We start from the raw sequence: 21,159 nt of genomic DNA on the forward strand, positions 1-21,159 counted from the left end.
CATATCTTAAAGCAAGGGTTAGTTGTGTTAATACAAAACCAAGGATCAGCTCCCTTTCCTCTGCTCGGTAGCTAGGCCCTGGATTTTTCAGCATTCACTTTATCCTTCTACTTTTAGAGCATCTATTTCAGACTCCACGTGGAGTCGGCCATCTGAAGAATGCCGAGGCCACCTAAGTCATTAAGCTCAAGTCACGAACCAGAAACATCTCTTCCAGCTGCCAGTTTTACAGAAGTCAGATTTCTGCATGAGTGCTGGCTCAAACTGCTTTCAACAACTTCCAGGGGGTGAAAAACGCTGTTTTGGGTTTTTTTTCCCTTTTTTTTTAAAAAAAAAAAAAAAAAAAGACAGCTCACTCGCGAGAGCTTCAGAACTTTTGGTAAGTTACAGGAAAAAAAATAAAAACACCATTTTTAGAATGTCTCCATGTTTTTGTTTTTAAAAAAAGACCATTAACTTTAGCATTAATTTAAATTTTATTTGAAAGAGAAAAGCTATTTTATTGCTCAACAAAAAATGACAATTCATCACATTTACTTTGATTAAAAAAGGACTAAACTTTATTGACAAACTGCTGCAGACATTTTGACAAGTTTTAGCTACCTATTTAGGCAGACTTACACATGTAGCATTTAATCTTCAAGAACAATGTGGGAGGACAGTGTACAAATCCCATTAGGACTTTAACCTATGTACAAAGTGAACTTTTTCCTCATTTTTCAGCTGCAGTGTCCCTTTTTATGTAAAGCTAGTGTTGAGATGCACTTGAACAAGTAGCTGGGATTGCTAAATATCAACAGCTCTGCCAATTTTAAAAAGCTTGCGCTGTGCGACCTGCCCCAAACGCCCTAGGATGAGAAGTCTGTAAGTTTTACAGAACTCGGAGCTATTCGTTTAATACTTTGCTTCCTCATTTCCAACGCTGGGCAATTCAGACAGAGCCGTGGAGTCATAATTTGCTCTTTCCTTAAGAAGTTCTCCACGCAGAACCAAGGTAAGAACCCCTCACTGGAAAATCCTGATTCCCAAGCATTTCTCAACACTGCACGTTCGGGGCTAGATTTCAAAACCCACATAAGAAAAGTCAATTTAACAAACCTAATTCCTTTTAGGTCAATTAACTTAAAAAAAAAAAAAAAAAAAGGCTATTTAATTTGTTATGAGGATCCTTTGTATTAAAATTTAAACTTAGAGTCACCAGCCATCTGCTTTTAAGGAAAGTTTGATATCTGAATTTATTTTTAAACGGTGGCAGCCACTACCGTTACATTATGATTTTAACTTCTTAAAAACAGCCCTGAATTTTGAAATGTAGCCTACTTTGGGATTCTGCAACTACAATTTTTACGGGTTGCTTAAAAACCAAACTTAAAAGGTTAACAAAACCCTTAACTTCATAACTGTTAAGCAAGCATGTCACTTTGGAAACTAACATTTTTTTTTTTTAACTCAACTTTTTTGTATTAAAAAAAGTACAGTTTTTTTGTTTTTTTTTTAATATCTAAACAACAGAGAAAGAAAAGCAGTCTACACACTTAAAAAAAATTAAAGTCGGTCTTCTAAATCTATTTAACTCATTTTAAAATACTACGTACAGAAGCCAGAATGCGGGGTGAGGATGGAGTGGGAGAAAAAGAGGGCCACGAAGAAAAACAGTTAGACAATTACTTGTCTGGTGTGGGCAAAGCAACAGGAATCCTGGGAGATACAAGAATCAGTAACAACTGTTTGCTCATAACTGATATTTTTCCCTCATGTTTGTTTTAATAGCGTCCGTAGGGGTGCTCTCTGTAGGCCCCTTTCACAGGCCTAGCTGGCGGGGCCTTCAAGGAGGGCCTTGTCCCATTCCAGTCATCTTGGCCTGCAGGAAAAAAAGCAACACGTCAAAACACACCGCACGCTCCCTGGCAGAGCTGCACATCACTGCGGTGTGCCGGGCAGAGCACCCGCCTGGGGTGCCGTGAAGTCCAAGTGCATTCATCTTCCCAGGGCTCTCTCAGCTCCAAACCCTGCAGAAGCCGGCCCGGAAGTCCTGCAACAAGGGACACTAGCCGCACGTTGGGCGCCCTCCCCTTTTCCAAAGCGTTTCACAAAGATCGCTTGTGTGGCCACCCTTCGGGAGTCGTCGGATAAATGCCCCCCGGACAAGCCGAGTATATCTGGCTTCTGCATTCTGAGTCCTATCAAGGGATTTGAAACGGAGCCCAGTTCCTGAAGCAGCTCTGGCTGTCGGCCTCATCTAAGGTCACAAAAATGACAGCCCTTCCAGCGGCATTTTAGAATGCGTCACCTCTAATTTCAGGGTGGAAGGACAGGGCTACAAGACGCCCCCTCCCTTTTAATGCAAGCACGAGCCTACACAAACAGATTGCGAATGCTCCCAGCGACGGCAGGAATCTTGCACCGAACCTTCAGTTCCTGCTCTGCTTTCTGCCAGATATTCCCCACTCCATCCCACTGCTTCTACTACCAAGGAAATGTCTCCAACGTGGTTTTACTAATCGACAGCCTGGTTCCTGAGATCAAGCACTATTCCCGAACCACTGGCTATGTATGCCCTGACACGTATTAATGATGATGATAAAAAGCTTCTGGTAAGACAGCTAAATACCTTCAAAACATCCTTCCCCTGCATAAATAACTGCAGAAACCAGTTCAAGTCCTGTTTGCCCGCAGCTGAAGCCCGAGAAAGCCAAGCTCCAATTTCAGGATAGCTTGCGCTTGGGATATCTTTATTTGCATGTCTGCTATTCTCTCCGCGGGTCACTGGTTCTGGTGAAATAAATATCCACCGACCCCGATCAGGCAAACCCATCGCTCCATCTCCGCTCTTGTGGGACACGTTCCCATCTCCCTCAAAGCAGCCTCCATGCCAGAGACACAATTTATTTTTCTAATTTTGTTTTCATGGAAGCAGAGACCAAAGGAAATTACTGTGGATAAACAGATTAGCTGTGGCAACTTCGTGCCAAGCCTACTATGTGCAGTTTGGCCCTTTATATCACTGATTGAAAAAGAAAAAACCCAACACAACGCCACACACTGCTCTCTTACCAAGCAGGAGCACAAAAAACCTCTTTGTGCTGCGTGACCAACTCAGGCAGCAAACCAAAGCATTTAACAGCTATTCTAAAAAGGCATGAAAGATACCCAACACTGGACAGCAGCTGTCTATTCACATTTACCTTAAAACAGAAAACGGTCTTTGCTTCGGCATCTGAATTTAAGCTCCACAAAAGTATGGACCAGAGGGTATTTAGAGACAAGTCTTGCTCACAGGTCATTTCTGAAGCAGGAAAGTCTTACTTCTGCTTCTGAGCCCTGAAATACATTCAACTCCTAGCCACCTCTCTCCTCACCTTGAACATACTCGAGACTCAAAGCCTAATTTAAAATACTTCCCCCTTGGAACTCACTTCCTCTGCACTGACTGGGGAGGTTGCTTTTAATGTAGAAAAGAGATCTGCGCAGTAGTTTCAGCTCCTACTGGTTTGAACAGCAAGACAGGAGACCACGTATCTCCCTTTTTGCCCTACAGCCAAGAGCAGCTCACAAAGCCTAGCACAAGGGTGGACAACTTGCAGCACGGGTATCACGAGTGGCATGGGCAGCCTTTGTGTGGCACGTCAAAGACCGGGGAGGGAGCAGAAAGCAGAGCAGCAGCAGCTTGGGCAAGAGAGGGGAATTGGAGCAGCATTTGCAGATGACATGAGGCTTCCTTTGTGGCACACCTGCCAAAATGGTTGACCCCCTCTGCTCATTAAAGTAACTTCAGTTTATTCAATTCAACTAAATTCTCATTTTGCAGGATCAGTCATTGTTCTAGTCAATGAGTGCAGATTTAAGGGACAGTCCATCACCTCAAGCATACTTCTACTAGCCAAGTTTCGTAGGCTGTGCATACAGAAGCCACCAGAGACCAACAGTGCTCCACCAAGTTAAAGGGAAGTCTTACTGATAAATTAAAAACTGCCTTCCAAGCAACCGTTTACTGCAGTCAGTGTTAGTGGTAGGGGTTTGGGAGGATAAAGCACAAATGGAGCTGTGGATTCATACAGCTCCATAAAACAGGAACCATGCAAACCCAACTGCAATGAAAGTCATCTTGTAGGTGGAAATCCAGGTCTCCAGTTGTGGAGCCTTCCCTGGAACAGAGACATTCCAAAAACAGCCCACTTCTGGGGAAATTAAAAGGCATCCTACCAGTGAAAGATGGTGGGACTTGAAAAAGGTCACCTCTGTGAGAGTCAGGCTAGATAAGAGCCCGGAGCCAAGATGCATGGCCTCACTGCAACTCTCATTTCGACCTACGGTTTTGTGGAATGCAGATATTTTCCCACAGAGGCTGGTTCCCTACCCCCGTCCCACTCGACAGCTCCATCATCCGCAGTTTCCCGTGTGCTGTTCAGAACTTCCTTCGCTGTTTCTGCCTTAAAGCAACTCCCAATTGAACTTTAGCCCCTTATCTCGCTGTTCACAGACATACCGTAAGCTTCATAGGATTCTTGTGCCTCCCCGTGTCCATAATCATAGTACTCTGTATCCCTGAAAGAGAAAAGGAAATTCGTTATGTGGAAGCAAACATTTCTACAGCCCAACAGCTGGAGCATTCAAGTTCAGGCAAACCTCCCTCCTAAGCACGACGCAAAACTGTGCAATGACTCAATGTAAGCTGCTGAAGCCTCCCAACTACGGTGGATAAGCATCCACTGCTTCTTCAGCCTCTGCTCAAGGCTAGCAGGGACTTCCACACATTCCAACACACTAGAAACAAGAAGTCACTCCCCTCAGACTCAGAAGGGGAGAGGGAGTGGACACATTTCCTTTTTACCTGCAAGGTGTGCAAGTCATGCAATTCGCTCAGATGACAAACTTACCCTTGGCCCTGGCTGTAGTACCCTTCGTAACCCTCGTAACTTTGATCAGCATATGCATCATCATAGCCCTGAAAACAGATGGTGACACAGAGGTATTCATGTGGAGGGTCTCATCCATCTCAAGGAGAACAGCAAAATGCAATTTAGTCTGAAATGCTTTTTACAAGAACTTGGAACTGCTGGCACATCCAAGGGGACTCAACACCTGAAAGAGCCCAGGAAAACTGATATACCACTCCCTCAATCTCACCCCAAAACATTTTTTTTTTTAAATTTAAAACTGGATTTTTTTATTGCTTTTCAAAATCAGCCTGTTTAAAAGGACACCAGTATTAACTCACAATGTGTTAAGGCCTAAACACAATCTTGTTAAAAAATGGCACTAAAAATGCTTAATCCAGGAGACTATCAAAAAGCTGAGTTACAAGCTGTGCGGCTTTTTGTATAAAAGAAAAATCATTGGGAAAACGTTTCAGGTCAAGCTTTGTAAGCATGGTACAACAGGTCACATACTACAACAAGGCATGATCCTGCGAGGATTGTGCTATAGGGTACGTGACACTGGCACCTCAGTTATAGCATCCCCTCACGTGTAGCAAAAGGCTACAACATCTAGTGTAAAGGGTGCATTTAGTTCAAATCTACATGGTTTTTAATGGCTGTAACAACCAATCGGAGCACAAGTTTTGTTACCAAAAGCCCTGGAACTCAAATGAGAAAGCCGATTAAAACAGATTAAAAACTGCGAATTGAAGACTGCTTAAAAAAAAATAGCGCACAAACAAAAAGATCAACCCACCCCAGAGTGTCGAAAACCTGGTTTAGTTGTGTGATGCAGGAAGTCAGGCTAAATGTTGCAAAGCTGCATCCTGTCTACACTACAAATTCAAGCTATGCCAGAAGGCTTGTACAACTCGGTGGCAGAGAACAACTTTGCAAGGTAAATCAAATGAGAAACTCCTAGGCAGATAAACAAGAGCCAGGAGAAAGCGGGATATTTTTAAAAGAAATCTCAGCCTTTGTAAATGGGTTCCCAAATATCTGCCGTTTGTCACCTAAAGCAAGGCTGTCGGTCTCTCTTTAAAATGCCAAGAGTCAATATAGGTTAACAAAAGGCGGAGGCTATAAGCCTGGCCATACCATTGGCAGAGGTTTATCAGAGTTTATTCTTATTTTTAAGTTCTTGCTGTGTACTCCAAAGACTCCAGGGCTCCCTGCTTATACAAGAAGCTTCCTGCTGAGGTATTCTGATTCCCCTCCCCGCCAATAGTATTTATGTTAAAATACACATCTTGGCCACACTTCAGTCAAATTGTAATGATTTTCCTCCGGGAGCATTTAGGAGGAAGGCAAGGAAATAATGGTTGAAGGGGGAAGTAAGGTCACTCTGCCTGGTGCTCATGCTTGCTGCTAAGCAAGGACCACAAGGCCTGATAATAGCAACAGCAGTATCTAACACGAGGCTATTTTGCCTCTCGGCAGGTCTGGCACGAGTAGGCAGCTCCTTACGTATTCTTCGTAGGTTTCTGGTGCCGGGGGAGGAGGCAGCGGTATTCTCTGGATGCCTGCTGCACGAGCTCTTGGTGCAGGGGCACCCCTTACAGCTGGTGGAGGGGGTACGCCCCGGGCCACTGTAGCTCCTCTGGCTATGGCACCTCTCACCGGGGCTCCTCGCACCAGGGCACCACGAGGAGGAGGTGGAGGAGGACCAACACCACGCCCCCTGCAAAGAAAAAGGGAACAGGAACAGTCACGTGCTGTAGGACTCAGGGGTGACTCCCTAACTCAGTTCACCTGTGTGCAAGTACGCCCCCCCGCCCCACACCATGGCCTGTGTTATCACAGCACCTAACTGCCCCAGAGTCACAGCCAAGAGCCCCGTTCCCAGGTGCCATATAAACACACAGAACCCAAGGTGGCCTTTGCACTAAAAATTAATCCTGACACCTAGAAAAGTAGCCCTGGACCTTCCTTCAAAATGTACCATAAGCCTCTTGGGACGGATCAGATAGGGCAGCAGGGAACTATGGGGCCATAAAGATGCAATGATGAGACAGACGGCTGACTACGTAAGAGCACCAGAAATTTAGACAGAAGCAGCTGTTTCTGTTGTGCTCCATTTGGAAAAACATGCTAGCTACAGTGGCATTGCAACAGCACAACTTCACCACCAATTTAGTCCAGTGCCTTGAGAAGAGAAACGGTAGCAGCATATTGCTTTCCGAGGGAGTTATGCTCAGAATTTGCAATTTAAGTCTATTATAGGAGCTGACAGAAGACAACCATCCAACAGGCTTCAAAATTAAGCTTTGGCTTCACCTTCCCCGCAGTTTTAGAAGGCAGATGCAAATGCAATTTCCACAAGGCTGCTGTAAAGCTACTTCATTTCAGATACCAAAAAACTCAATTAACATTCATTAAACCTTATAACCTCCATCCCAGCACACCTATTGCTAGAACAGACAGAGTCATAACTCCTGATTTAAGAGAAGCAGCCCCTGTAGTATAGAAAGGTCCAACAGCTGGAGTTCATAAGCAATAAAGATCAGCCTAGTTCAGCAATATTGTTAACAAGACTTCCCACTACCAGCATTTGTGCTTTCCAGAGTTACCTTGGAACAGGTGGAGGAGGAGGGGGAGCTGCTCCTCTTCCTCTCACAGGGACCCCTCGACCACGTGCTGGCTCTGGCACACCATTCAGATAGGACAGCTCCAGAAACTGCTCCTGGCAGATATCATCCATCATATCCTGGGGAGAACAGGGAAAGAGAAAGTCAACTTCCAGCACAAGGTCACAGGTTACCATGTCCAAGCATCCTCACCGAGAGCTGCAGAGCGCCACAGCAGAGATCCAGAAGTGTCTACAGTCCCATTTTAAAGCCACGTCAGCAAAATACTTGTGTGTGAAAATGCACCGCTATGCTCCAGACAGACTACAAACTGTTCACCTCAGAAGGAAGAATCAGATGCAGCCTGATGCAGAGGAAATGCCCATTGGCACTACCATCCATACAGTGTCTTCTCACATTTCTGTGAACACAGTGCTTCTCTGCTCCAAACACACTCCTTTCCCCAGGGAATATTACTTTGGGATTTGGCAGAAGAGTCTATTAACCCAACAGAAGCTGTTGTGCCCGTTTGACTCCAGACATGGTTCAAGTTTCCAATAATAGTCTGAGGGCATCCCTTACAGCTGCCAGGGCAACACTGCAAAGCAAAAAATCTCCTACAACTGGGTCTTCACAGAACAGGGGGGGTAAGGAAAAGGGCTGCATTCATTTCTGCCATTGCTGGGGTCTTTGATCCAGGGAATTAGAGGAAGTTGAACCTCTAGCTCTGCTAATCAAATGCCATGAGCTCTACATGCCTGCTCCCCTCTTCCCTCTTTTGTTTCTACCAAAGTCGCAGTTCTGCCTCGAGATGCCCAGACCATTCCCAAAAAGCGTGAGACCGGTCAAAACTGAAGCTTTAGAGTTGCTATGTTACATCCAAACAGCCAAATGCCAAAAGTGAATGCAAGGGCCTTGGAAGCTCAGGCAATGGAAGAAACAGCTCCAGAGGAATAAAAAAAATGTTCATAAGATGCCCGATAAATTGCCATGAATCATCTTATGTCAAACCCATTAAAAAAGACAGAAGAGTGGACTTAAGAGCTACTGGGACTTAAAAAAAATAGATCTGACCAGATTTCCATGCTAGTTATACTTGTCTTTAAGTTTACTGCCCTCCAAACTCTTTTGTGCCTTTGTCAGAATAGATTAAGATGTTTTTCTGTCCTACGACGCAAAGTCCAGATCAAAACCAGTGAGAGCTAACAGTTTGCTAGCTCTTCTTCCGGAAGAACTTTGAAGTTCCTTGCAAGCCCATCCACTTAACTGTGCACCTTGGACCAGCTAATGAAGCTTCACCTAAAGATCTCCCTGGAAATTTCAAGCGATGAGCGGTACTCATCCAAGAAATCTCTTCCCCTGTAGTATCACAGGAATGTGGGGCTGGAAGGACCTCATGTGGTCATCCAGTCCAGCCCTCCTGCTCAAGGCAGCATCATCCTAGACCATGCCATCCCAGCTAAGTGCCTGTCCATCCTGTTCTTGAAAGCTTCCACGGTCGGATAGTCCCTGACTTCACTAGGTAACCTGTTCCAGTGCTTGACCACCTACGTAATGACAAAATTCTTTCTAATCTCCAGTGTAAATTTCCTCTGCTGCAGTTCGAGGCCATGTGCTCCTAATCCTGCCCCTTGGAAGATCTGTCTTCTGTAGGTCACAACTAAGGCTGTTCTCTTTGTAAAATTACCATATGGGGTCAGTGGCCCATCTGTTGCAATACCCAGTCTGATATTGGTCCTTCATGGTTCCAAAAACAGAACAAGAAACCACAAAGAAGCCAATTATGAAGCAACTTCTACCAAACCTTTATGCAAATCCACTGTAGTTAGGGCATTACATAGAATGCCAGAAACACACCAGCTTTACAGCTAGCTTCTCAATTCATCTATCCATTTGGGGCAGCTTAAAAAGAAAAAAAAACAAACCATAACCCCTCCCCCAAAAATATGCTTCCACTTTGAAAAGAACCAAGACATACATACCGGAACAAGGAATTTCTTGACCTCTTCCATGGCATGTGCCATGAGTGCATAGGCCTCACAAGGGGGTCCAAAGACTTCAATGAAAACATGCAGATCCATATTTAAATGAGCATATTTGGGATCTCCCCCTTTGCGCAGTTCTTCCTCCTGGAAAAAATATGTTTCAATTTCATCAGGTCAAGTAAAACGCAAAAAAAAAGAAAAGAAAAAGATCTTTTCTTTATAAGCCTGCTAACCAGGCCCTGACCAGCAGCGTATGACCATCCAGAGGAAAGATTTTCAGGCACGTCTTGCCATGGATGGCCTACTGCTTACTGAGCACTACGTATTATTCTTACTAAAAACCCCATAAACAAGGTGTTCTGGTCTCCAATGAGACAGTCGACAGCCATGAGATAACTGCATACTGGATCTGGGGGTGTGGTTATGCGATGCCACTTGTCAAGCCTGGGTGAATATTTCAGTGTAAAAGACGGCTCAGAAAAGTTTGTATGGGAGCATAAGATAAACGGCAATGAGCCGTTCAATAATAATCAATATAGTTTCACAGTAGCTAGGGTCAGGAGGGACCTGAACAGATCATCTAGCCTGACCCCCTGCCACAGGCAGGAATGAATGCTGGGTTCACAAGACCCCGGACAGGTGATCGTCCAACCTCCTCTTGAATTTGCCCAAGGTAGGGGCGAGGACCACTTCCCTGGGAAGTTGGCTCCAGGTTTTCGCCACCCTAACTGTAACATATTGCCTTCTGATCTCTAACCTAAACCTATTCTCCATCAGCTTATTACCGTTGTTCCTCGTCACCCCAGGTGGTGCTGGGGAGAAAAGGGCTCTGCTTATCTGCTGTTGATCTCTCCTGATGAGCTTGTAGGCAGCCACCAGGTCCCCCCTCAGCCTCCTCTCGCTGAGGCTGAACAGGTTCAGGTCCCTCAGTCTCTCCTCGTAGGGCCTGTCCTGCTGTCCTCTCACCAAGCAGGTGGCCCTCCTCTGAACCCTCTCCAGGCTGGCCACATCCCTTTTGAAGCGTGGCGCCCAGAACTGGACGCAGTACTCCAACTGCGGCCTGACCAAAGTCGCATAGAGGGGGAGTATCACTTCTCTCGACAGGCTTGAGATGCACCTTTGGATGCATGACAGGGTATGGCTGGCCAATATGTTACAGATGAATAAGTCAGAGTTCTTGCTTTGATATATAGCATGCTGTCAGTTGTATTTCTAATAGTACCAGTTCAGAGACAGTCTGACTTTCATCCTCCACCCTATCCAAGTAGCCATTAATAATTCTGCTCCATTTCATGTTCTTCTACCAAGTTTTGCACACGAAGAACAAATTCCTAAGCTCTGATCTGAGCAGTCAAGTAAAAGGAGATGATTTTCCCATCTTAGGATCATAGGAGTGAAGAGAAATTCCAAGAATCTAGTGTGATACTGCAATTAATTCCCCACCCACCCCAGCCCTTTTATACAGTTACTGATGTGAGACAATAGTTAAAACAGATTTTCTATTCAAGGAATTTGATTAATTGCTGGCCTATTGAAACTCTAGTATTAAGCAGGGCTAGAGAAAATTAAGGCATATGCTACATGAACGAAGTGTAGGAGGCTAGGCAAACAGAAGATACTAGTGACAATGTGAGGTACAACAAGAATGGACTAGCTTCCCACAACAAAACAGATCATTTAATACAGATGAGCATTTAAAAAGTGTCTTCCCCAAAGGCACTAACAGACCTTTTCAATTGCTGTGCACTTATCCCTCCCATTAATTGCAGTGTATGCTGTGGGTGCTCAGAACCTCTGAAAAGTCAGCTCATAAAATTTTAAAAGGCTATAAACGATTTCACCAATTGAGTCTGGGTGAGCTTTACTGCTTCTTCCTGTACAATGTGATTTGTGGGGCTTACTATACTAGTCAGTGGTTTTACCCTTTGGTTTACCATTAACCACTACTCCTGTTTTCTTTGGGGAAAATGCTTTCTATATCTTTGCAATATAGTCACCAATCTTAAATGCACAGGTGGGCTCAAGTCACATCAGCAGCAACATTCCTATCTAGTAGTTTTATCACAAGCAGCTAATCTAATCGCCCACAAATCTACAGCTTCGTATCAGCCTGAAAGAAGTGGTGGTAATACTTCTAATACACTGATGCCCCACTTTTTTTCAGCAGATAGCCACATGTGGGTATGACTATCCCTTTCTGTACCACACTCTTCACCTAGGCACTGCCTTTGCAATGAAAAACTGTAGTCACATCAAACATGCTTGCGGTTTTCCAAATCGGCTTTGTTGTTAAGTGGCTAAATTCACTCAGCAGTCTTCAAGTTGGGGGGAAAAAAAAGTCTAAAAATGTAGAGGTGACCTGCAGAGTGTTAAAATAGAAGCTGTGATTTAATTCAATGTTGACAGCCTATATTAACCAGACTTTGGGGGCAAGCAGAAGAGGAATTCCTTTCATTTTTCTTTTCTGAAATTCCCCTGGCATTTTGATTCTCTAAACATCACTTAGAATGCACCAGTCTTTGACATCTTCAGTGAACTGGCATACATCCAGAGGATTTCAGAGGGGAAAAGTTGTTTGTGCGCTCATGTTTTTAAAAATAATTTGTTTCTTCAGTGAGTTTTCTTCCCACAGCTCAGTTAATGGAGGCACTGAGTAAAGATAACCAGAATTTTATTTGATTATCTTTGCCGTTCATCTTCAAAAAGAAGAAAAAGTCATGCGCTCTAATAAAGACGCACAGAACAATAAGAGATTCATGGTTTCTACAAGTCACATTTACTGCAAGAAGTTTAACTACATCTTGTCCCTTCCAAAACATGTCTGGTTTAGCTGTTCCAGGACCTCCCATCAGGGAAAAAGCCCTCGCAGGAGTTCTAATACTTTCCAATCACGTAAAATGCTTTGACCCCTCAGTGAAAGGCAACGTGCACAAATATATTAGTTCCAAGTCTGCTGCCCTTACCTTTGCTTTGTCTCTCATTGAACCTTTTCCAAGCACAGAGATCTTTGCACCAGTTTCTTCCTGAAGTCTCTTGATAGTGTTGCCTTGAGGTCCCAAAATCTTCCCAACAAAGTTAAACTAACAGGGGACAAGCAGAATTTAGTCGTAAAGCTGAGTGCAGTTAAGGGCTGCTGTCAGTACAGCACAGGTTTCATGCACATGTCCAATGCAGTACACACACCAAATTTAATGAGGCCATCCTTGCCTCCACATTGCAGAAGATATGAAGAAAGAAAAAAAAAAAAGGTCTTATGGGAAAAATTTGCAACTGGCCACAATATTCTTTTAATGAGAAACTTAATTTTGCCAGAAACTTGTGCTAAATTAGTTCAATCTATTTAGTTCTCATTTCTATGCTGCCACCCTTTTATGGGCAGCAAAATTTAAGAGTTGGAGGAGGTCTTAATTTTAAAATATGTAGAGAGATCTACGGGTGAAACTCTACTCTAGCTACGACAGATCATAACTACTCGATGCTGTTCACACGTTGATCCTAAAGACGTTTCAGGAATGCAAAAAATTAGACATAAGATACCCCAAGCTTGCATAGGAGGCATTCCACAGAGAGCGTGGGACTAGCATAACTCATGCCGACTCAAAGCCACTACTCGCTGACGGATTCAGATGTAAAACCCACAGAAGCTAGGCACAACGTGGAAGATGTGCTTGTGTGTTTCTAGGGAAATCAAAGACTACGTCAGCTCTTTTCTGGCCCTCACCTTGGGGTACTGTTTGACAGGTATCAGAACTCGTTCTTTCAGCTTCATGTTCTTGTGGGAAAACAAATCCAGGTAGTTCTCCTCCTCATCCTTCTTTGTTTCACCCTTCTGAATTTTTTCAATTTCTAAACGAGATAAAAATAGCATAATTTATGTTCTCCAAACTGAAACAACAGGCTACACTCAGCTGTGTCTTGACAGGCTACGCCACCCTAAATTCTCTGTGAATGTGTTCACAATGATAACTGCAGCAACTGGATTAGGATGGTGTTAATAAGACAGCTGACCTGGTCTATCCTGGTTGAATTTACCTGCTCTAAAAATCTCAGGCCGGAGGGCAAAACCACAGGACATTGTTAGATAGAAATAAGCAGAGGAGGTGGAGTATGCTATAAGCACCCCTCAGTAGGAAAAGAGCACAAACCCTTCAAATTCAATGCATTAGTATGATATAAATCTACAAAGTGCTCCCTACGGGCCATATCTGCAGTACAAATCTATGCAATACCATCCATTATCTACAAACCCACTAAAATACAAACGGTCTCCATGACAAATAAAACACCCACCTGCAACCCTGAATGCACCTAGAAGAAGCCAGTCCCAAGATGGCTGGTTCTACAAACCCCATTTCAAGGTGGCAACCACGTGAGAATCAAGTTTATTAGAAAGTTGGTCCACAGCCTCCTTTATGAAAAAGTTGCACCATTTTACATGAAGCTGCATTTTTCCATGGTTTAGTTCAAGTGATGTCAACCCACATGGATGGGTCTATTTCAGTTTAAGAATGGCCGTGTCAATTTAGCTTTAACAGAGTCCTAACCTGTTTAAACAAAGCCTGAATCGAAGTGCCCCCACAAGATACTGCACATAGATGAAAGTACAGCTTTTAGCTGTGTTGGTTTAAAACAAGTTAAGAGCCTACAAAAAAAAAAAAAAAAAAAAAGACAGCGGAAACATGCTGTCAACCTTAACCAAGTGCAGTTTTAATTGTTACTTGTTATACTTTATAAATGCACAGCCTTGGGAAAGAGGCAGAGAAATATGTCGATTGGGGCGGACGGGGGGACGGACGGGACTAAAACCATTTCAGTTTTAGACAGATTTGGCTTGAAGTCCAAGTTTCTCTGTGAAATATGCTTTTCTATGAACAGACCAAGTAGGATCTAGAACTTCTAGACTCTCCTGATCGTGGACAATGGTGAGACTTTCAGTGAAATGAAACACCAAGAAGCCGAGAACAGAAAAACCCCCACTCAGACGGCTCTTCCTCGTCCCAAGGATCGGCAGGTTTCTAAGCGAAGGATGGTAATACATTTAAGATTTTTTTTTAAAGAACATTTTCAGAAGGGAAAGTTAAAACGTGGTTCTTTTCACGGGAGATAGAACTTACAATTCAAAAGACATACTTTGCTACTAGAGATCGCTTTGAAGATAGACAAGAAAACTGGCGCATGTTTCTAATGTAAGCAGTCCTTTTAAGTCTGTTTCCAAGCAGCAACATAGCAATTCCTTGTGGAATGCTTTCTGGACTCCTACTGAACTGTCTCAGTCTCATCAGATGAGCATAAATCAACCTGCCCTAGAAAACCAGCTTCCATATTATCAGCTGCAGCAAGTCAAGGTCGAAATACACCACATAGCCATCCCCGAGGGAAAAAAAAAACCTTCCTCTCTCACCATCCCCTTCTGGCATTCCCTTGAGACAGAGCTACATTTTCTTCGGCACTGAATGCCAGGAGGCCCATAGTTTCTCTGACTCTAAAGGTACTACAAGGTACTACTCTTTTCTTCTCACTCTCCAGATAAGTAGGTGAGATTCTGCTGTAGCTTCACTGTGAAGAGCCTGGTTTAGGCACAGAATATCTGCACCTTTCAGGATCCTCTTGGACTTCTCCCGGCTCTAAACTCAGTGCAGCATTTACTCTTACCCCCCGCCCACCCACAAGACATCTACATATTTGAACACTCCCGTTAAGGGTCACATTTTAACTCTTCAACTTTTCACTTGCCTCCCAGACTTGCTTGGTTCTTAAATCCTTTAGATCCTTTGGGACAGATTCCAATCTTTTGTTCCACTTCCAACAACACTTTAATAATGGAAAATATTTCCTGTTCCCTGAGTCTTATGGAGTCAAAAAGTTTATATCTTGGCCCACACAAAAGCAACAGATATTAAAACTAAAACAGTCATATTTTTGTTCCTATCTAACCCCCAAAGTCTCCTGCATCATTTGAAGTGAGGACAGACTAAGAGCATTTGTTAGTTGACAATGAAGAATGAGGGGTACTTCTCATTAGCCCCACATCAAACAGCATCCTCAGTTCTGAGAAATTAGACGGAGGCAGCAGAGGTATCAGAAACGTTAACTCTCTTATCAGGATCACAGGACGATACATGCATGGAAAATGGACAACAGTCCTTGTCTCTTATCACAAGGTGCACCAACCCATGTCAAGTAAATGCTGCACTAAATTCAGAGCTGGGAGAAGTCCAAGAGGATGCTGAAAGGTGCAGATATTCTCTGCCTGAGCCAGGCTCTTTGTGGTGAAGCTACAGCAGAATCTTACCTACTTATCAGGAGAGTGAGGAAAAAAAGCACAGCAGTACCTTTAGACCCAAAGAACTACAGGCCTTCTGGCATTTAGTGCTGAAGAAAAGGAGAACTGATACAAAACATAATTTGGGAGGTAGGAAGGATGATAAGCTGAGCTTTGCGCCAGACAATTTGGTCTAGAATCCTTTCCAGCAGAACCGGTGGAAACCTCCTGGAAAGATTTTGCTAAGTGTAACAATGAACTCTGTACAACTCCTTGAAGACACTTGGTCTCACATGCCCAAATCCGAGGAGTCCTCCTCTTTTACAGGGCCCTAAGAAGAGAACGGCGGAGTCCAGTGGCATTTCTTTCAGTGCTTCCTCCTGTCGCCATTGGAAATGTAAGAGGCAACTTTTTCCTACTTCATCTGAAGAATTTAGAGGCTGACGTTACAAACCAATGTGACAGTTGCTTGCTGGGTGACTTCACAAAAAAGTGATCCCCTTTCACTTCATACTGGTGGATAAAATCATACATACACAATACTGAAAATTAAAAAAGTGACTCACCAAGTGAGAGCTGCTCTGAACACACATTCCTCTCTCACGTCTCTTAACAGCAGAAGATAACTTTAATCCAGTTAGGAATATATATAATCTTGTGAAAGTTGCATGCCAGTGCTGAAACCTAAGACCTCTGTTTATCTGCCGTCTAGATTTCAGGAAGGCAGCTGCAATATTTAGTTTTCTTAGTGACTTCAGCCCATGTCAGAAGAAACACACTTCAGGATTTAATTTAGTTTCCACGCTAGTCACTTTGTCAAGCTAGAACGTCAAAATGTATCCATCATCCAACCTAGTAATAATCTGGTTTTGTAATGCAAACCAAACTATACATGATGGTATTATTAAAGTAACTTCTCCAATTAAGCAGGCTTCTTTACCCTAGCATAACAGAATTTCAGGAGTATGACCTAGAAATTCTGGGGTGTATATACTGCTAATAAATTCATTCCAACGTGTAAAACTATTTTCCCCTCGATGTACAAGTGCAAAACATTTTCCAAAATAGCCAGCATTTTCTTAAAAATTAGTTAAAAAGCTACCCATCATCTTAATAAGAAAAGAAAAGTTTTATCTGGATACAGATATTAGAGAAGTGACACATCATGCAGGTTATTTAGGATAGCAAGGAAGTAGTTCTGGAAGATAACTTATGACTTCCTGTGAATTACAGCAGCTTTTTTGATAATGGGGCTAGCTTTTAGAGAGCCAGTCCCTCCCACTTTTTTTTAAACTGATAAATTAAAGGAAATTCCCACTTATAATAGATCACCCTTTTATATAGTAGGTCAATAACTGAACTGACTATAGAAAAGGCCTCCAGATTCATAAAGACAAGCCAGCAGTCAGAACGCAACAGAACTTGATTTTCTTTTTTTTACACTATGGAAAAATATTAGTTCTTTCCAGACTTGTAGCTTTTGAAGTTGATTATAGCTTATTTTCTTATGCAATTCAGTCATCTAAGGACTACACTGATGGCACGAAAAGCAGCTCGGTCTCATTTGCAGGATTAAATGACAAACAGTTCTACTTTAGGAACGTTACACAGAGGGGGAACTATTGAGATTCTACTGGAGGCAGTGGGACTCCTACTCAAGCATTTTATTTCTGCAAAAGCTGCAGATATTTAACAAGACATTCTTAGCTCATTTGGCAAGTCTGTTCTTAAATAATATGGTCATACACATATCAATGGCCAAAGGATAACAATAAGAGTTAAAGATACCCAGAGGTGGTTCATACCCTTACAGAACAGGGCTAAACTTAAACCCTTTAAAGTCAGGAAATGAATTAAGATACATGCCACCCTAATAACATCTCTACTCTGCCTCCGGCTAAGCTGGCAAGAGCCTCTGGGGTGCTTTAGTAAAGATGGTGCAAAGCATTCATCTAATGATGGAAGTGGTAATTTCTATGTTCATGTTAAGACTGAACAATGTTCAAAGAAATGCTTTAGGAAAAGAACCAGATTATTAGGTGAAGCAGGAGAGTAACTGGGAGAAATGTTCTGACCTGTGTTATCTAGAAGGTCAGATGAGATGACCTCATGATCCCCTTCTGCTTTAAAAATCTCAGAATATATGAATAGCAATTAGCAGAAAGATTAAGAATGTGCCAGTGTGCTGTGTTCTACAGAGCTGAATCCCAGCATTTATCTGCACACACCCCAGCTGCGTTCACTGTGTGAAGTGGAGCAGTACAGCCTGGACCAAAGTTGTAAGGAACAGCACATGCCTACCTTGAGGGATCAAGCATGCCTCATTTCAGTCCTGAATGTGGCAGGCTATTTCTGCAGAAGTACACAAGGATGCCTTCTTGCCATGGGGACTGTCAGCTGCACAGAGACATATGTTTCTACAGTCTCCAGGGCTTAGTGATGGGCAACAGCCACATCTGCAATGGAGCCTAGGCTGCTCCCATTCATTACACCTGACCCAAACCCAAGATTTGTCTTAAAGAACACATGCTGAATTTGCATCATTAGTGCTCATGTGCTCACTACCATCTATGAGAGTAAAGCATGGACACGGTATTGATGTTTTACAGGAGAGTTAAGCTGTGTTTTTGTTTTTTTGGGGGGGGTGTACCTTAAGTCCTTTCCTTCCTGGTTCTCCAAGTTTTACATTTAGCCACTACTACCCACGTTCTGGAAGGGCAAGAGGCAGTACCAGGCAAACTTACCTCTACATTAACAAAGGTTTTGGGCCATCCCTTTCACTATGAACTTTTCATCACTCCCATGCACTTCATTCCAACTGACCTACTCCCCGTCTGGTCCTTGACAGTAGTTATTCCATCCAATTATGGGGTAACTACTGCCACAGAGCTGGAGGTGGCAGATAGGGAAAGCTGGCTTGAGACATCCTGTTTACTGCTCCTAAACCATGTTCCCTTTATTTCTCCTAATGTCAAAACCAGTCTCCTTCACACAGAACAACAGCCATCAGCATGGGACCCACCTACAGGCTGAGGAACTGGGAAGAGGATACAGAACAGTGCAGGGACTAGGACAGTATTAGTGGGGACTTTTTTAAGGGCATCAACAGAGACGTTACTCCTTAACACCTGCCCCTGCAAAGCTGTGACCCCTCCTCCTTTCCACCCCCCTCTTCAGTTAACTTTTTATTGCCTTCTATATTCCTCATTGTTTTAACGCTTTGCATTGTTTCCAGTTGCTCAGACATCCCTAAACTGCTATGACACTGCTCTAGTGATCCCTTCGTCATACTCACTGCTCTGATAACCCATAATCCTGGATCATAAAGTCAGAAAAAGGGCTCAAACACACACAGCTCTCATGATGAAGCTGTGCATCAGGATCCCCATGTTCAAGTGACCTAGAAAACAGCTCTCTCTTGTCCATTGATCAGGAAACCAACTACATTATAGCCCTTTCATCTGTCCTTTAAATCAATGCTGATTTCCTTGATCGTATTTTTAAAGTAAAGCTGGAGTTTGCACGTGCATTTTAGAGTACTGCAGAATATTGCTCTTGAGCCAACAGTTCTCATTTCAAGACAAAACTTCCAAGGGGAACTCCTGGGAAATGCAAGCAGAGGCAGGAACATGCGCAACATGCATTGTCTGAAAACCGCCAGCTGTAAGGCTCCAATTTAGAGTGCACAGATACAGCTCAAGTTCAGTAACCACAGCTATTTTAAGAGTCTGCTTGAAAAACCCTTTTGCCTCAGAAACCTGCTTTGGCCGCATTTACATTTTTCAGTCTCTTTAGCCCCAACCTGAAATTCCAAATTAAGGTTAACGACTTTTTCAACACCGATGTTATACAGCACCCTTTGATGAAGCAGGATATGCCGAGTGACCAAAAATCAGTGGGGGCAGGGGAGAAGGAGGCCACAAGAAGAATTATAAATTCATTTTGTAAAATTCATTTTTTAACGGCTGCATCAAGAATCCTTTGCTCATCTGACCTCGAAATTTGACTAACGCCATCCTAAACGCCACACGAGACAACACATTACAAGGCAATCCAAATAAGCAAACTGATTTTGCAGCACAGGAAAAATAAAAAAGGATTCTTAAATTATAAGCGATGATCAACTGCAGAGGCAAGCGCTCCGATATAATTCACAAGCCAGGTTGTTCGGACTAAGGAAACGTCCGATACAAAACCTCGGCGCGGCGCTCGGTACCCGGATCTTTGCCGAGCGGGCCAAGGACACCGACCTGCCTGGAAGAATAGGAGCTTCCTAACATCTCCTTCGCCGCACGGAGCAAGCAGAGCGCGGCTGCACATCAGGCGGCTGAAGACGGCGGGGAGCAAAAGCAGTTAAGTCGGGATCAAAACAAGGTTATAAAATTATTCGATACGGGAATCAGACGTACGCCGGCGATGCCGGATACGCTGCAGCAACTCCCCTGGAGTCGGCGGGCAGGCGATGTCACACACCCATCCCCGCCCCAGCGCCGGCATCATCGCCTGAAAGGACCCGGGGCGTCATCGGGCAGCTCGCAAGGAGCGCGCGCCGTTTTCATTAATAGATGTAAAGCAAAATCCTTTTCCGCCGGCTGCTTACCACCCCCCCCCAGGGGCTTGCCCTGGGGCAGCCGAGCGGGCGCGCAGCCGCAACCGCGCAGAACAAAGGCAGCCGTTCCCCGTCTCGCCGCGGGTCGGTTTTGGGAGGGGGCCGTGCCCCGAGAAACTTCTCCGCCTGCCTTTCACCCACCCACCCACTGTAGGGTTGGGGAGGGGGGTTCCTAATGCTGTTGGGTTTTCATACACGGCGGGGGGGCTGCCACCCCCTCCCCCCGCGCTGTTGCCATGGCAGCCGACCGACGGGACGGGGACGGGAGCAGGGCCGCCCCTCCCCCCCGCCGCGGCCGTACCTGCCGTGAGGAGCTGCATGGCGTGCGTGAAGGACGGGTCGAGGCTGTCCTTCTCGGCCATGAGCTCGGGCAGGTACTTGTTCTCGGGCTCCATCTTGACGGCGGCGGCGCCGGGCAGCAGCGGGGTGGGCGCGGCGGCGGGCGCCTGCGAGGCGCCGGCGGTGGCGGCGGGCGGCAGCAGCGGCGGCGGCTGCGAGCCCGGCGGGTGGGCGGCGGCGGCGCCGCGGGCCCCGCCGCGGGGCGGCCGGCGCGGGGGCTGCGCTGCCTGCGGCCGGGCGCCGGGGCCCGGGGGCCGGCCCAGGCGGGCGGCGGGGTCGTCGCGGCGCTGCATGGGCGCGGAGCGCGGCGGGCGGCGCGGGGCGGACAGCGTTGCCACACCGAGGGCCGCGGCGGCCGGGACCGGAAGTGAGGGGCCGGAAGCGCTCGCCGCTCGCTCCCGCTCCGCCGCCGTCGCCGCTCCGGACGCACTGCGCCTGCGCCGCCCTCCCGCCGCGCCTGCGCGGCGCCGGCCGCCTG

General features: G+C 45.0%; 1 protein-coding gene across 1 annotated transcript; it reads right to left on the minus strand.

Annotated features, from left to right (window-relative positions):
* Nucleotides 1-457: 457 nt before the first annotated feature.
* On the minus strand, nt 458-21,077 carry KHDRBS1 (KH RNA binding domain containing, signal transduction associated 1). Its single transcript, XM_006274811.4, has 9 exons — nt 20,644-21,077; nt 13,193-13,317; nt 12,435-12,551; nt 9,469-9,615; nt 7,490-7,626; nt 6,387-6,600; nt 4,878-4,945; nt 4,487-4,545; nt 458-1,861 (listed from the first exon to the last, which is right to left on the minus strand). The coding sequence occupies exons 1-9, from the start codon at nt 20,972-20,974 to the stop codon at nt 1,764-1,766; spliced, it is 1,296 nt and encodes a 431-aa protein (XP_006274873.2). The 5' UTR covers nt 20,975-21,077; the 3' UTR covers nt 458-1,763.
* Nucleotides 21,078-21,159: the final 82 nt, after the last annotated feature.

This window comes from Alligator mississippiensis, chromosome 6, assembly GCF_030867095.1.
Source record: "Alligator mississippiensis isolate rAllMis1 chromosome 6, rAllMis1, whole genome shotgun sequence".
Taxonomy (NCBI): domain Eukaryota; kingdom Metazoa; phylum Chordata; order Crocodylia; family Alligatoridae; genus Alligator; species Alligator mississippiensis.